We start from the raw sequence: 17044 nt of genomic DNA on the forward strand, positions 1-17044 counted from the left end.
AGACTCCCTAAATTTCCCATATCCTGTTATCTGCCTAATTAAAAACATTTCTGCTTTCGCCAGCAAAACGGGCTGGACACACAAACCGAGTGTATACGCCTACACATTTCACTACATATAATCTCTGTACACTGTTCATTCGATGTATTCAACCATGTATCAAGCCAGGTACATTGTTGATTCCCTTGTATGCTGTTTGCAAGTAAATTTCACCTGCTTTCAAGAAGGCCTGACTCAGTTTCAATTATTCAAACACTTGGTGAAATAATTCTAGTAACAAATGGTCCTTCGAGCCGGATCCAACATCCTCTTCTCTGGACAAGAAGAGCCTGCACCGTGAAGACGGGGGAGTCCAAGATCTCTCGACAAAAGACCTCCAGTAAACAGAGCTACAAAAGAGGCTGTCAGCAGACTCTACTTGGACGGAGGAGGGGTGACGGAATCCAGAGCCAAAACTGAGCGAGTCGAGGCTTTCTTCGAATCAGGTGAATATAAACAGCTGATTTTGTTTTGTCCAGGAATTAGGAATTCCTTTGTTTTATGTATTAGATAGATAAACTAGTTTATCGATGGTGGCGTTTTCCATTTTGGTATAGTCCATCTCGGGGAAAATTCCTAGTAGTAGTGTTGCCCAGCTTGGTTATTCAAACACTTGGGGATATACTCCGGCAGGGTTCTGCTCCCGGGGTTTGTCTCCGACTGGTTGGGTCCATCCGTGGGAGACTGACTGCTTTTGGTGTTTGAGAATTTACACTGTCAAAAACAAAAGTCTCACGTACGTAATTAAATGATCATTAGTGTGGGGTCGAGGGTGGTCCCTTTATTCTGACAGATATAGTTTGTTCCATTAAACTGAGAGTTCTTTGTAATTCGGGAAGGTTTTATGGAAACAAATTGATATCTGGCTGCTTGGTGTTACTTAGCCTGGGGATATAGTACTGCTCCAGGGAGTTAGTCTATGACAGGTTGTTTATTTGTTTTGTTTTGTTATGTTTGTCAATAGTCTACATCTGCAGAGTAGACTTATTAGTTTTGTTTAGAATACATCACATAGGGTGTTCTAGTTTTAAATTGGTGAATTTTGTTAATCAATTGGAGGGAATAGGGGTGTTCACCCTGTTTAAATAGATTACTGGGTAATTTGATATTAGATTTTACATTTTAAAAATTTTAATTACATAATATGGATAATGATAAGATAGACATTAGGAAAAAAAAGGAGACTGGTGAAGAAAAGTCTCCTCTACCCCTTCCTGTGTCTCTTTCCATTGAGACCCAAAACCCCGGCTCCTCAGCTGCTCTTCTGCTGGCAGGTCCAGAGAATCAGATAAAGAACAGTAAAGAGAAAGGTGGTGGCCAAAGAGAGGAATAAGAGAATGTTGTTGAAAGTGTAAGAGGAAAAAGATTGTTTGGAACTGATTGTTTATGGATGTTATAAAGAAAGAAAAAGTATGTAGGGGAAGGGAGATAAAAGGTTTTAGTAAAGTGTGCATACAATTGTTATGCTGTTATGATGGGTTATAAAATGCTCGTCTCCTAAAGATGACCAGAGTTCTGACTAAATTGCTAAACGCTTTAAAGTTTAGAGCTAAATATCTCGCCAATCCAAGCCCCATAGTGAACCTTAAAGATTAAAGGTGCAGTCAGTCATTTGAAGTCCCAGCATAAACTTAAAAAAAAGCGTTCTTTTGTGTTCTTTTTATGAAAATGTTCACTAAAAAGAATTGTTCAATGCTTTTGATTTGAACTACAAGTTAAAAGGGATTTGTGTGCTGAACAATGTGATCATAATGTGTTATGTGATAGATGAAATGCATATTTGAAAAGAGAGAAGGAGAGAGCACATGTAAAAAATGTGTGTGAGAGACGCAGTCTCTGTGAGGTGAAAAATGGGAGTATCTGAAGGAAAATGTGTGTGTGTGATTCAGTCCCATTCAGAAAAGGGAGGGCCTGCCTGCCTGTGTGTGCTTGAATGCTGCCCAAACACAGACAAAAAATGTGAACTGAAGAATGAAATCAAACCTATCCTAAAATGTTGTTGTGCGTTAATTGTGACATCTAGAGCAAGCAAAATGGATAGGATGATATTTTAGAAACAACCCTGGCAGAATGATGAGCATTTCTTTTGAGAACATGTTACTGCTCAAATTCATTCTGTTTCAGATGCAAGGAGAAGACGAAGCTGACCATGCTTCAATAAGGACACATTGGACACTGAGGAACAATCCGAATAGGTTATGGTAATACCTAACCATTCCCCCAGTGACTGTGATATGAAGGACACTTTGCGTCAAAATGCCACAAAGGGACTTGTTGACCATCAAGACGACCTAGGTTCCTGTTCCCTGGCTTCTACAAAGACTGTCCTCTCTGAAACTGTACATAAACAATGTTGCACCAGTACACAAACTTGCATTTTCACAACTGTGATGTTGATGTACTTGATATTATTCTGCTTGACTGAAATATATTTACTCATATGCTTTGCCCTTTTGCTTTGAAGTGTTGCAAAAAGTTGCATTAAATATTATAAAAAGGGTGGAATGTTAACAGAATTTAATTTGCTTTATTGTATAATATTTTAATGCACAATACATGCTTTCTGGCTGTTGAACTTTGCTACAAGTTGTTGTTTAGCCTTGAAGAAGAAACTGCCTAATAAGATTTTGGCACATACAGAGGTATGACGCATTCATGTGCACAGTAAGAAAAGACTCCCTAAATTTCCCATATCCTGTTATCTGCCTAATTAAAAACATTTCTGCTTTCGCCAGCAAAACGGGCTGGACACACAAACCGAGTGTATACGCCTACACATTTCACTACATATAATCTCTGTACACTGTTCATTCGATGTATTCAACCATGTATCAAGCCAGGTACATTGTTGATTCCCTTGTATGCTGTTTGCAAGTAAATTTCACCTGCTTTCAAGAAGGCCTGACTCAGTTTCAATTATTCAAACACTTGGTGAAATAATTCTAGTAACAGGGTGATTTGTGCATTTGGAGAAAATAAGGTGGGGTGAATTGTGCATATCTCAAAAACTGTAATGCTATATAAAAACAAGACAAATCCATTATAATTGTACTCATTTAAGGTTTATTTAAAGTAACTCAAGTAGATATAACAAAAAATAAAACTCAATTTTCTTAAACAAGGCCTACCGGTGCAAACACAGGTTCAAAACAAAATTCAGTTCCTATTTAACATTCCACTTGTCGATGCAGCAGGGGAATATGAACTTTGCCTCCCTTCTGGCTGTACCACCAAGTTTTTTTGGTGTGGGTAGTTTTTTGAGCACATCACCTCTAGGGATGACTACTTCATCTTTTTCTTTGAATGTGAAGATGGGCTTTCCATCCACAGACCTCTTACAACTTTGCATTAGAAACTTTGCACTGATGTTCGCATCATCAACCTTCTCCACCAATCCAACGCAGTTATAGGATGTGGTTTTACCTGCAAAGGTCACAATAACAAAGTCACCAGCAGACAGATCCTTGTCACCATCATCATCATCTTTCTGGCCATCTGAACTTTCATCAGTGGTGTCATTTAGTGGAATGGAGATGTCACTCTCTTCTGAGCTACTGTAGACAATAACTTTCTGTTTAGGTTTGGTTGGTTTGGACCCTTTCAGAGCCCCTTTCTTCTGCATTTAATTCTTTTTCTTTTCCTTTTCAGCCCTTTCATCTTCTTTTTCTTTGAGTGCCTTCTCCAGCTCCTTCTTTTCAGGTGTGTTGGTCAAGATTCTGGTTTTTACTTTCTTTCTCATCATTCTGGTCCTTCTTGCTATGGCTTTTGGCAGGGGAAGTATGACTCCTGGAGACACATAACCCACATGGGCAAAATAACCAGTTTTGTCACTTGATGAGTGCTTGGGATTTGGTTTCGGAGTGGCAGGTGGCTCCCCTGGATCTAAATCTGCTTCAAGACCTGTGGCTTGGGTTGGCTCCTTGTGTAATGGTACAGGCAGGTCAGCAGCAGCACTGGTGGAGGGCTCTTCTGGGTTTGGCCTGTCTGTTACCATTGATGGGGCATAATCTTCATCTGTGAAGATATCCCTGTTGAACGGGAATATGCCTGTTGCTCTGAAACCTGATGTGATGTTTTTCGGTGTCATTGCAGACATAAATGCTGGCTTAACAATCTGCGCAACCTCGTAAATCGATACGGTTCGACCAGGATGTGTGCGCATCCAACCATCCTTCGATCTGTTGTAGAAGGTTTTCAGAGGTCCATACACTGTTTTGTCCAATGGTTGCAAGCGGTGTGAGGTGGCAGGGTGAGCAAAATGACACCGTTTTCTTTAGCAGTTGTCACCACCTTCAGTGAGATGTGAGATTTATGGTTGTCCAAAATTAGCAGGACTGGGTGATCGATGGAGCAGTTGGTGTGGCGGATGAAGTTCTCCAGATAGATGTTGAAGACTTCTTCATTCATCCATCCAGACTTTGTAGAATGACCTAAGGATCCTGCAGGTGATCCATTCAAAAAGGATTCTTTGAAACGGACACGCGGGAAAATAAACATTGGTGGAACTGCATTTCCAGTGGCGTTTACTGCACAGGCCATAGTGATGAGCTCTCCTCTTTCAGTTGATGTTACTGAACCCACTTGTTTCTTCCCTGTCTCTGTGACAATCTGCTTGGGATTCTGCACTGTAGTCACACCAGTTTCATCCATGTTGTAGATCATGTGTGGAGGGAATTTATGCCTGAAATGAGATTATAGTTATGTGTACAGGGGTGTCTTTCTGGGACTGACATGTAATCCTATCAGCATGTTAAGGCCAAATTATTATTACCTGTCCATCACTGATGCGAGGTTATCAAAGAACTCCCCCACATTGTGCTTATTAAAGGCAGTAGCTCTTCCAAGAGAGGTGGCCTCAGGAGTGCGGCATGACAAGTGCTGGCGTGCTTTAAATAACCTGAACCAATCAGGGCCTAGAAAAGGTTAAAAGTTTATTAGCATAAAGGGTATCTCTTAATTTTCCCTTATTGAACCATTGCAGTTTACATTCAGATTAACATAAATTGAAGCTATACGCTTTAAAAAACTTGGTTCCCTGTCACTGGGGAATTGGCTGCATCTGCTGGACAATTTCCATAGATCCTGCCCCAGTTTGAGACTACACATTTTCACAGAGGCCAGGCATTGCTTCCTCGACCTTGGAGTGCTGGGAGAGCCCCCAGTGACTATTGTGCAATCAGGTACCAAATCCCCCCCCCCCCACCCCCCATTATCATCAGCACGAAAATAAAGTTCGATAAATAAGTAGGCCTATCCAATTTAGCTTTTCTTAATAAATGCACACTTAGCCTAACCTGCTTTTTCCTCTCTGATCCAGCTGGCTGGGACATCAATGTCGTTTCTTTGTGCGAACTCAAAAGCCAGTTTACGGCATTGTATGGTACTTAAACCGTGAAACATTGCTGCTAGTGCCTTTATATGGTCTGCCAGCTCTTTTTCCATGTTTTCGTTGAAGACTTGGTTTAAAAGTGCTGTTCTCTGATACCCCATCTGTGTTACTTCTCCTCTCTTTCTCTTCTTAATAAATCTTTTCAAGGTCATCCTGCAGATGTTCCTCTCCTTTGCCACCTGACATACGGTCTTCCCCTGTTGCACCGCTTTCCTCGCTCTGTCCAAGTCCACAATAGGAGTGGATGCCCAGACGGTCTTCCTTTTATAGCTGCGTGGCATGATGGGTCTAAAATTAAGAATGTCACATAGTCTTAGTGATACAATGAATGTATGAATAAAATAAACAATTCCAATAAAATTATATTTTGAAAATAATCATGAGTAATAATCACCCCAAGCAGTTTCGCACAAATCACCCCACCCCTACTTTTTTGTAAAACAAGCGTGATGCAGCAGTTTAGGGCTAACATTGTGCTAACTGTATAGACTCAAAGTGTAGCATACTAAAGCACTAAAACATGTGTCAAATGTTTTCAAACGTGTCTGTAACTGTTCAGACACAACACACAAAAAACCTTGATCATAGAAATGTTACTTTGAAAGGCAAAAAACAGTTTTTGGAGCTAAAATGTGCTTACCTCTCATTCCATGTGTCTCCCTTCTTCACAGGGTGTGTCAAATGGATGGCTCTTCAAACATATGTGGTCACATGACCGACTTCTTCTATGGTTTTCTAGAAACAAGGGATTACACACTTCCCAAAACGCACAAATCACCCCACCTTCCCCTATATCAAAAAAAAAAATAAATAAATTAAAGTGAAGTGAAGTGAAAGTGAAAGTGTGGCGGGGCAAAATTAAAGTGTGGCGGCCCGCCACGGAATGATACATTAGTGGGAAACACTGCTGTATAGGCCTACACATATGAACAACTGGTGTAGCCGTAGCGGGCTATCAAAGATGGCGGCCGTTCTGCGCAAGCACATCGCCTAGTGACAATGCCAATATGCTGACGGTTCAATGTTAAGAAAACGGAACGCATTGGTCCGAAGTGCAGTTTGTCCAATTATTCAAAAAGGAGGAGCATTAGACCGACGGTCCTATATTCTGACTTTATAGCCTACACAATCCCTAGAGTTTCTAACTCTCCTCTCTCACTCTCTCTCTTTCGCTCCTCTCTCACACTAAGCACCAAAATACAACCTATTGGCCTTCATCTCACGTTGCATGCATATTGTAGAGAAACGTGAAAATAATGCTAATTTTTGACAAGGTGTTTCAGCACCATGGACAGAGAGCGGAGGTCAACAGGAGCGCACGCGCACATACACATTCATGCGCAGTCTGTCTCGACATCGGTGCGCTAATGTCCGCGGTCACAAATGCTGGGGTGTATGCGGTCGTCCACTCAGGGGTCAACAGTTAGGGTCAGATGACGATTTTTACACCCTAACCCTAACCCTCTGCGGTAGCGGTTATGGAGTGAGTATGAAATGGGCTTTACCCTAACCCCGAAGCTGTGATGCCTGAACCTAATCGCCAATTTCAAGAACATAGGGCTGTGGGATTCATTAAAGGAATACTTCACCCATACGGAACCAGCGTTCTATCATTATAAAATCACTATTATAATATAATTAATTAAGTTTTTCTTCCCTCAGTCTTCCCTTGGCCCAGCTGTCGTCTTAATCCCAACCCTACATGTTCTATAGACCATAAAACACTCTTTCTGCCTTTTCTCCGGCTACGATGAACCTATTTGAATTTTTTTTTGCACATGTACATAGGATCTCAGAGTTCAATACACCTTCATATTACCACCGGTGAAGTTGGTCTTAAAGCAATGTAACCTGGGAACATTGAGCCCTGGGAGCATTGGGATGACCCCGAGATGGATGAGTGGGAGGCTTCAAAAACACTTTTTTCTTTCTAGTTAAATAGTCAGAGAAAGATATTCTCAGAATAATGAAATACAACAGTGAAACTAAAAGGCAGGACCGCACATCTATTCTCATGTTGGTGTTTAAATACAAGAGTTGTGCTCCAGCAAGCATTCTGCCAAAACTCTGTGCTAAAGATTTTACATTTGAAGTTATAGCTTGTGACTTGTCCCCATGGACACATTGGGCACAACTTAAGTACTCTTCTGAGTAAATTCAAACAGCCACCAATTAAATGGGAGACATCTGTCAGGCTTTCATGGTCTATTCAGCTCTATACCTCTGCCCCTTAGCTTCAATGAGAACCGAACAGTCAGGAACCAACTGAACATAAGTTACACACAATATAACTGTCGGGAGGAAAAACTTCATGCACACTTATAATTGCTGAATAACGGCACATAAATGAACCCATTCCTTTGGTGATGAAAAGTTTTATTATGAAACAAATTGTTTGAGAATATTAATTAAAAACGTTGGTACTGTTTTTGGCTTTCCCCTGGAAATAGTATTTGTAAATTCTGGAGAGGTCATCTGTGGGTGTTTATACTTGCACTTTGACTCTGACGTGTTTAAATGTTTACTTTATGTACTGTCTCTGTACTTAATGTCCAGTCTGATATGTAACTGTATGTTGTACTGTAGTCTAACATGTCTGTCTCTTTTTGACATTCGTTGACAATGTGCTACTTTATCGTGCTTTTTCTATTTATTTGATCTATATCTTTGATCAAGGCCATTATTGATGTATGACACATGCATGAGGGTGATTCATCACTACTACAGTCTGTTGTACAGGCAGACATGGTTCAGGAAAACAAGGCAGTTTACTACTGTTATCCACCCCGTCTGTGATGTGTACAAGTGACAGAAGATATGCATATCCTCACATACCGCTGTGCTCCATAGGTAACTGTACATGACTCTGTGGAGTGTCTGTGTCCTGCGCTAAGTGGCCACAGTGTATCATTCTGTGATGTTTTGACCTGTGTGGAGGCTTGATGTTTGTCATTAAGTGATTTTTATATACTAAATGTGACATAAAGCAAGTCGTCCTAAACATGCTAACAGCTTGTAAGTCACAATCAGTCCCATCTTTTAGGCACACACACACACACACACATTTCACACACACACACACACTTCATCTGATGGATTTTATAATGTATTTAATATGTATTGATGCCCACATGTCCGGTCTTATCCCCTGTATTCTCAACATTTAGTAGTGTGTTCTGGGCGAGGCTTACATTTTTTACATTATGCATAAAACACATGAGAAATCGAACATGACAAAATAAAAAATAAGGTCTGTGGTGTTATGCGCTGTCCCTTTAAGCATTCAGTGTGGCCGTGATTCGTACTGCCATTGTGTGGGATGATCCCAGAGCAGCAGGTAGCTCCGGTACAGACACCCCAGGCCACTCGGGCTGAGGAGGATGCAGGGCTCGCTCACACTCTCTGACCCACACACACACACACACACACACACACACACACGCACTGAGCCAAAGACAGCATGAGTACAGTGTCTGAGCCTGTGGTTGGTAGCAGCAGGTCCCTTGCTGCAGCCAAGAGACACAAAAGTATCAGGAAGAACTCCAGAAGGATTTATTCAGCGTACCAAGACCAGCAGCTGGGGTGAGTGTGCTCTCTCTATTTCATTTGAACAGTCTTACTTTTATCATGGCTTCTTGAAAGCACTTCTGCTTGTCTGTCTCTGTAATTCTTCTGAGCCTTAAATGACATCCTGTAGGTTATACAATTAGTCATGCACTAAATCTAATCAACAGCAAAAAACTACTAAGAGTTTCCTGTGTGCTGCTGTGTTAGTATTAACAATGGACATTCTGACCTGTTGGTCTTCTTTGTGAATGAAGTCTGAGCTTATTAAGTGGTTTTTAAAGAGCTTGACTCCATGTGTAAAAAATAATTTCTTTGAAGATTCAGTGGATTACTTACATATATCAAATAAATCATCAAACTCCATGTTATTCTTATTCTGACATACAGACTGTTTCTTAAATGTACACTGCATATATAACAACTAAGGAAAATATAAAGTTGAATACCAAGCCTACAGTATTTCCATATTCAAGGGCGTAAACATGATGTAATTCATGACTTACACTAAGTCACCAATTTATTGAGAATATGCTGCACGTTGATATATTAAACCTCAGAGAAGATTCATGCGATGAAAGGAGGTGAAATGCTATTTGTGTTGCCCTTGTGAGAAATAAAATGTTAGGTTCATGTTGGAAAAATTGCCTTTTGATTTCATTTTGAATTTCTGCTATTCATCTGTCATGCCCGTGCACGCACCATTTAAAATCTCTAAATCCTCATATCTGTGCATTAGTCACTGCTTGACAAGACAGTTGGAATTGCCCAGATGACATACAGTATTGATTAGCACTGATTGCAGTTAGGACATGCATTACTTTTCTTCAGAGAACTAACTACACATTTGCCAGCAATTGGAGCATTCCCTGTGTTTGCATCTTCTCTCATCTATTCATATGAATTCAAAACATAGTAAGGGATGTTGATGTGATTAACAATTTAATTAAACGTCATGTCATAATAAATGTACAGTGGAAGGGACAGCATGCAAAATTGAAATGTCCAAAAGTGGAAATAACAGATTCGGACTTCTGCATTGCCTCAGTAAACCGAATCTTCTCCCTTATTGTAATTGGAATATTGTTTATTTGCACTATATTCTCATCTCTGTCTGTAAAGCATGCATCATTAATGGAGCGCTTAATACTCTGGCGCTGTGTCATTAATGTGGGCAGTGCCACAGCTCTTCTATGGCTCGAAAAGGAATTAATCTACTCTAAAATGTCACCCATCACGTTCCTAACATCAGGTCATGATGCATGTACTTTTGTTTTATAATGACTACATTTAAGTAAGCCTGAGTTTTCATCTTAATGTCAATAGTTAGTTTAAGCAAAAATATATCGGCATGTCTTTTTTTGTTTCCCTTAATCAATTTATTTTTACGTTGTAATAGTATCTATTTAGTTTTTTTCTCGTAAAATCATATTTGAACAACCATCTCCCTGTAATCCAGACCAATACACTGTCAGTTTCATTTGATAAATTGTCATTAAATAGATGCATAAAAACATGCATGTAACATTACTTTCAAAATTGAAAAACTGAGGTTATCAGGTCTGTTTGGTGCTGTCCCCATTCAGTTTGATTGGACTGATGAGTGTACTGCTGTTGAGTAGAAGGCTCATGTAAGAGGAATATTGTTTAACATTTCACATACATCACTATGCTTTCTATTAATCTCAGAGGTGTTTTCTTTTCTTGCATATAACAGACAGGTTTAGATCATAATGTATGTGTTGATGAATGGGAAGATATCGCATGAATACTATTGAGGAGAGGATCAGGCATAGGTTAGCATTTCTTTCAGCATTTCTTGTGAGATTTATTTTTTAAAGTAAAAAAAAAAGTAAGAGGTGCCATACAATAGTCTTGTCTCATTGGCAGGTCTTTATACTCATCAGGCATATTTAAAAAAATACTGTGATTGGGATAAACATTCTTTTTGCACAAACCTCATTCTGCAAAATGAGGCTAAAATATACAAGCTGTTTTATTCTGAGGGGGGACTCATGCTTGTGGTTTTTCTTTAAAAGCATCTTTCTTGTTCAGGAAACAACTACTTGGATGAAATACAGTCACATTTAAGTCATATGAAGTTAGCCTAACATATTATTCAGTTCAGCTGCATTTCCTGTTGACAACTAGTTATTCCTTTATCTGGGTCGAATGAAAGAAGAACACGTACACACCGGTCTACAATAACCTATGATCTCATTGGGACATAGTTTTACTCTTTGGAATGGGGGGATTTATTATTTTTTGTATTTATTCAATGGTGGATAGAATGTTTTATTTAGGTTGATTTACTTTTCCATTTTGTTAAGTGGATCACAAGATTCAGTCCCCACACCCCCCAAACCCAAATTATCTTCCGTCTTTGCGTTGTATCAGACAAAGCCGTTTCTCATTGTGCCGTGTGTGTGTGTGTGTGTGTGTGTGTCTTGTGGAGCAGCTCCTCAGATGATGAAGACAAAGAGGATGAGCGCGTGGACAGTAACGACCCAGAGGAGATGTTCCAGAACATTCAGTACCAGAAAGAGATCATCGCCAATATCCGCACCAGACCCTGGCCCATGAGACGCAAGTTCAAAGTCCTAAAGTAGCCCACTGTTTGTTCCTTTGTTTCCTGTATGTCTGTGGAGTGGTACTTTTAACACACACACACACACACACACACACACACACACACACACACACACACACACACACACACACACACACAGTCAAAACAAGACTACTTTCCTTAATGAAAGGGGGTTACAGAATCATTTCTGCCAGTTAACATTCCACATAAATATGTCACTGAGTTCTGCACGTGGTTAGGTTTCACTTTAATTAAATAACATTGTACTTCTCTCAAAATGTATTTTTGCCGTTGCTTATGAATGTGATGTTAGAGGAGACAGGGCAGAGTGTCTACAACTGCATCTCAATTCTGTTTGAAACTAAGAGACCAACTGAGTTTTTATTGAAATATTTGTGTCTTCTATTAAACTGCTTTTTCTGAACTGTATTCACACTAGCCTTACCCACAGATCAGTCTGGCCTTTCTCCAATCTATGTGGGGAGGCTCCTGGTTAAAAAAATCCCCAGGCCAATCATGACCCGCATTGTGAGCTTAGGGTCGTCTAGTATAGTTGAAGGCAGCTTCTGATAGGTTCATGTAGTCAACAATCTAGCCTTGTGAGACCAGCCATATCTCATGAGCTTATTCGGCGAGCCATGTTGACGTCAACGACTACATGAACCAATCAGTCACACAGGGATTGATCATAGATGAGGCAGAAGACATCAGTCACCAAAAGTTGTTTTCATTTGTATGAGATGGCATGTATAAGTGGCACACAGCAGAATTTTTTTTTTTTATCTAATTTATTTTTTACTTAAAACAAACAAAACCGTATATACAGTAACATACATTAATAACCAAAATATAATGAATACAAATATTTACCCATAAGGATACTTAGCATACACAGAACCAGATAGCATACCAGATGCAGTAAGCTACCATATCCCATAATGTGTGACAAAACACAACAATCTGATTAATCTCAAACACTTAAAGCTGGGGTGGGTAACTTTTTCACTGTAATATTTTGCAAAAATGTCATATTAGCCATTCAGCTATATGTAGGTGAAGTGGTCTGAGAATATCCACTCATCACTTTGCTCTCCCCTGCCTCTGTGTGCCACTCCGAAAATTGCCACTGCTCATGTACACTTTGACCAATCAGAGCGAGGCTCCGACTCTTCGTTCAAGACAGCAAGAATACGAGGAAAGACCGGGAAATACACTATTGAAAAGACATGAATGCGCATAACTGTCATCCGGAGGGAGGAGCTACAGCAGGTAGAGCGTGTCAGTGTCCCAACTGCTATTTTCTCCCAAATCATATACCCCAGCTTTAATTAGGCAATGAGGCCCTGCTCTATTACAATATTTAGTATCTTAACATTATCCTGTTTCGTGCCATGCACACAGCAGAATTTGAACGTTTTATTTTTTTAGATATACTTGTACAACATGACCATTAACTACCATTTACCCTGTTACAATTGACTACAAACAGCTCGCTGAGAAATTGTTCAACGTACAGTAAACTTGGAGCTGCTTACATTCCACACTAGCCTTGTGGAAGAGAATTCCATCCATTAGTGTTGTTGGTCAGATACAAACGTGTGAAGGTCCGTGTTCTAACATTTTGAGTAAATGTAATTAGTGTAGTAGATAGATAACAGGCCAGAGCCGGAGAGAAAGCAGAATAGATGGAGCTCCTAAGATGTGCTGAGTATGTGCCATGGATAACAGCTTTTATATGGGCAGTTTGTTATTACCGCTGAGGTTTTATTACCATTATCAGGGCTGGGATGCAAGTCTGCGTTTTTTTACACCCTATCATCATCTCAGGCTGAATGTCTGTGATTACTCCCAATGCCATAACACCTCGTTTGTCACGTCACGATTCAGTGATTTTTCTTTTTTTAACCAAGATTTTTTTGTTTGTTATTCTACCACAATTTGACTCTATACTCATCCCTCACCTTAACCAATGGCATGATAGCACAGAATACAACCACGTGCGTCAAACAATTGGGAAAGAAAGCAGTTCTTCTCCATTTTTTTGAGTTTCTTCGTTGACTAATACATGGCTCATATCTCTTTGAATTGTCCCAAGTGGTGTGACAGGCTGAGCTGGTTTTCACTCTCTCATGGACAATAAAGCTACAGAATCATTTCTGACAGTTAATTTTAATGTGAGCAGTCTGCTGTGGCTGCTTTTGGAAGAATCCTGGTTCTAGTATAGTACTGGTTTGCATTATTATGAATAAATGATAGTGCATTTATTCAGTTCTCTATATTCTCAAATACAACTGTGTTTTTGAAATAACATTATACAAGCTACAGTAACCACAGATGTTACATCCATTATATAAAATAGCACAAGTATGAAACATACCATAAATAAATAAAAATTGAGCAACGATAGTGACGATAGTATTAAAGGGAAACTACACACAACAATGGCGCTTTTCCACCGCACATGAAGCTCTTCTCGACTTAACTCAACTTGGTTTGGTAGCAGTCGTATAGTACCTCCTGAGCGTGAGCAGGGTCGTCATACAAAGGTGCAGGAAGCCGACTCCGGAGCCAAGTAGCAAAGCAGAAATTATGAGCATTTGTTGTACTATTAACTGAACCAACAGTCAAAAATAAGGATAGAAAATGTTTAGGACATTTTCCAATTGTATCTGTTTGCTAAAAGAAGTAGAAGAATATTGTGACGGGCCATTAAAAGGGAGGATTGGTGTCCTGATGTGTGACTCTGCCACTCAGTCAGCTGTAGGGATGCTTCACGTACATCCCTATGCACGTAAACACGGGCATCATAAAGTTGACTGTTTAGTGCTTGTTTCAGGATACGTGTTTGCAAATGCAAATCGTGTCTCAGCCTGAATCATTTATCGAGGTAATCAGTGCAGTCCAAGTCTTACAAGTAATGTAATCTACAGAAAATAATGGATGTGATGCACTAACTCACTTCACTTTCTGGGTCTTCACGCAAATATAGTGGAGTATTGTTAATTTGACCAACAGGTGAACACAAAAGCTTCCACCTGTGTTCTTCTGCTTCCCAGACAGGCCAGAGAGATTGTTCTGAAGTATGAGGGCAGACTGACCAGAACCAGAGGCTACCAGACTGCAGGAGCTGACGTACGTACAAACACCAACCTTTTACTGTTATTTATAGTAGCTTTCTTCAACATGCAGTTACGCTGCCCCCCAGCTTTATACGCAACTTTGTAGAGAGTGACTTTTGTCGTCCACTATAAGAATTTTTGTTGTATAACATTGCATATTTTAACTTTCAATTGGTCTTTTGGCATGTAGGACCAAGTTGATATTAACCAGCACGGATAGCAAATCAGAAGATGTAACAAAAGGCTTTCTCCAGTCAAAGTGTTGCCGTTTTAGAATATTTCCTATATTCTTATGGATTCTTTTCATATATCCATATTTCCCTGACAGAGGTATACAATCAAATGAATATATATTTTCCCAATTCTCAAACAGTCAAAGAGGAGAATTGTGTTGTAGAAGGATGTCAGAGTAAAACAGATCTTATACAAACATTTGAAACACCAATGGCGCTACAGAATAGTGAAATTAAAAGCAAAAGAAACTTGGCTCTGATCTAGCTGACTTGACATCTTTTTTTCCCCACCAGTGTCACTGTGGGCACTTTCAGTTAAATATTGTGCTGTATCCACAACTCCATTCATTCTGTCTAGAAAATGTATGCTGAGACAAGCCTCTTTTGTGTGATTTCACTGCACTGCAGTAGCCCCATGTTTAGAGCTAGAATAATCAAACATGTTAGATTCCCGCGTGCAGGCTTTCTGAATTCTGCCGCTGAACATACACACATACTGTAAATAACTTGATCTGTCTCTCTCTAAATTGCATGCACACATGTAACGTAGCCACAGTACAGAGAGAGGTAGACAGACGGAGAGAGTGTGAGAGCGATGTGGCCTTAGCACAGCAGCATGGGTGGATTTATAGCCTGTTGTTATAGCTCGGCTTAATTAAAATGTTCGGGGCTGCTCGGGCCCCATTAGAATAAATTGACTTTTAGTGAGCAGTCTGATGATGAGTTTTTAATTTTACAGTTTGGCTCCCAGTTAATTGAAAATCAGAATCCAGTTGACCTTATCTAGATAAATGTTCACCATCTCACAGCTCTGCTTTGATTTACAGTCACATGGATATAGCTCTCATGTGAACTGGATATGTAGACAAAAGTTCATCCTGGGTTAAAAAACTAATATCATGCACCTGTAAAACCGTGAAGGGAAGGGACTGTGCAGATTACTAAAGCATTCATTCTGGTGGGGCATAAGTGATCATTGAGAGGGCTTCTTTTGTGACTCTAATAACGTATTTGTTTCATTACAATATTGCATAGTCTGCCTTTAAAACCCAGCTTTTCCTCTCGCAGCTGCTGAAGAAAATTTCCCGTGGCCTTTACAACATTGTGGTCCTGTTTATTCCCTGGGAAGTGAGGATCAAAAAGATCGAAAGTGAGTTGTGTGTGTTTTGCTATCCGGAATAAATCAAAAATAATTATAACGCTGGATAATGTCCAAACGCTATCATTTATTTCTTCTCATCATATCCATGGATGTAGTGAAGGCCAACCCCCCTTTTCTCAGTTGACAGAGCATTTTAATATTGGCTTATACCTGGAACTAACCCTGCGTTCCGAATCGCATAATTTCTACTATTTAGTTTGGTAGAAAAAAGATTTAGGATGTCCCGATTCTTGTGGCCAGATTTAGGATGGTTAGAAGTACCCGGATGTCTACTACATCCAGCCAACATTTTTAGTGTTGAAAACAGCATCCTATTTGGGCGATTCTGACCCATAATCCATAATCACATCGACGCAGCCTCCGTATTAAAACAAACAGGGATGCAACAAATATAAAAGCAAGAGGCAAGATCAAGGCGCAATGTTATGATGAAATAAATAAGTAAAATAATGTCTCAATTGCATACTGCATCCTAACTAGATTATTTTTTATCGTCAGATGTAATAGAAAAAAGAAAGAGTATGCGATTCGGAACGCAGGGTATATCTCTTTTGTTCAGGACACTTATCCATCCATATGAACATGCTATATGCTGTAAGACATGAGGATAGACCTTTCAGGGCACAGCAAGATAAATAAAAGCTGTTTTAATAATAATAACATATAACTGATATTTGTTGAAACTGGTTGTCCATGACTGTGTGTGTTAAAGCCTCTGTAAACCTAGTGTAAAATACTGTAATTCAAATCTATATATGATATCAAAGGTGGGTGTCTCAATAAGCTTTTACAAAAATCTGATTGACAATAGATGTTCATAAATATCCTAAAACTTAACAGGACTGTGTGGGTGTAACCGTATCAAACAGTGCTCCATGGCAAGTCATTGTTTTTGAAGAACGTTCGGGCAGAGAACTGTCGTGATTGGTCCACAATGTATATATTTTG

At 39.7% G+C, this 17044-nt stretch overlaps 1 protein-coding gene across 1 annotated transcript in view; it reads left to right on the forward strand.

Annotated features, from left to right (window-relative positions):
- Window positions 1–8888: 8888 nt before the first annotated feature.
- tmc3 (transmembrane channel like 3) overlaps window positions 8889–17044 on the forward strand; it is a gene marked incomplete at both ends in the record, with an annotated part of 53047 nt that continues 44891 nt past the window's right edge. The window contains 4 exon segments of the mRNA XM_080033340.1: window positions 8889–9010; window positions 11451–11597; window positions 14639–14714; window positions 16003–16084. Coding sequence (XP_079889466.1) covers window positions 8889–9010; window positions 11451–11597; window positions 14639–14714; window positions 16003–16084 — 427 coding nt within the window.

The sequence above is a fragment of the Ammodytes marinus genome, assembly GCF_949987685.1.
Source record: "Ammodytes marinus genome assembly, chromosome: 1".
Taxonomy (NCBI): domain Eukaryota; kingdom Metazoa; phylum Chordata; class Actinopteri; order Uranoscopiformes; family Ammodytidae; genus Ammodytes; species Ammodytes marinus.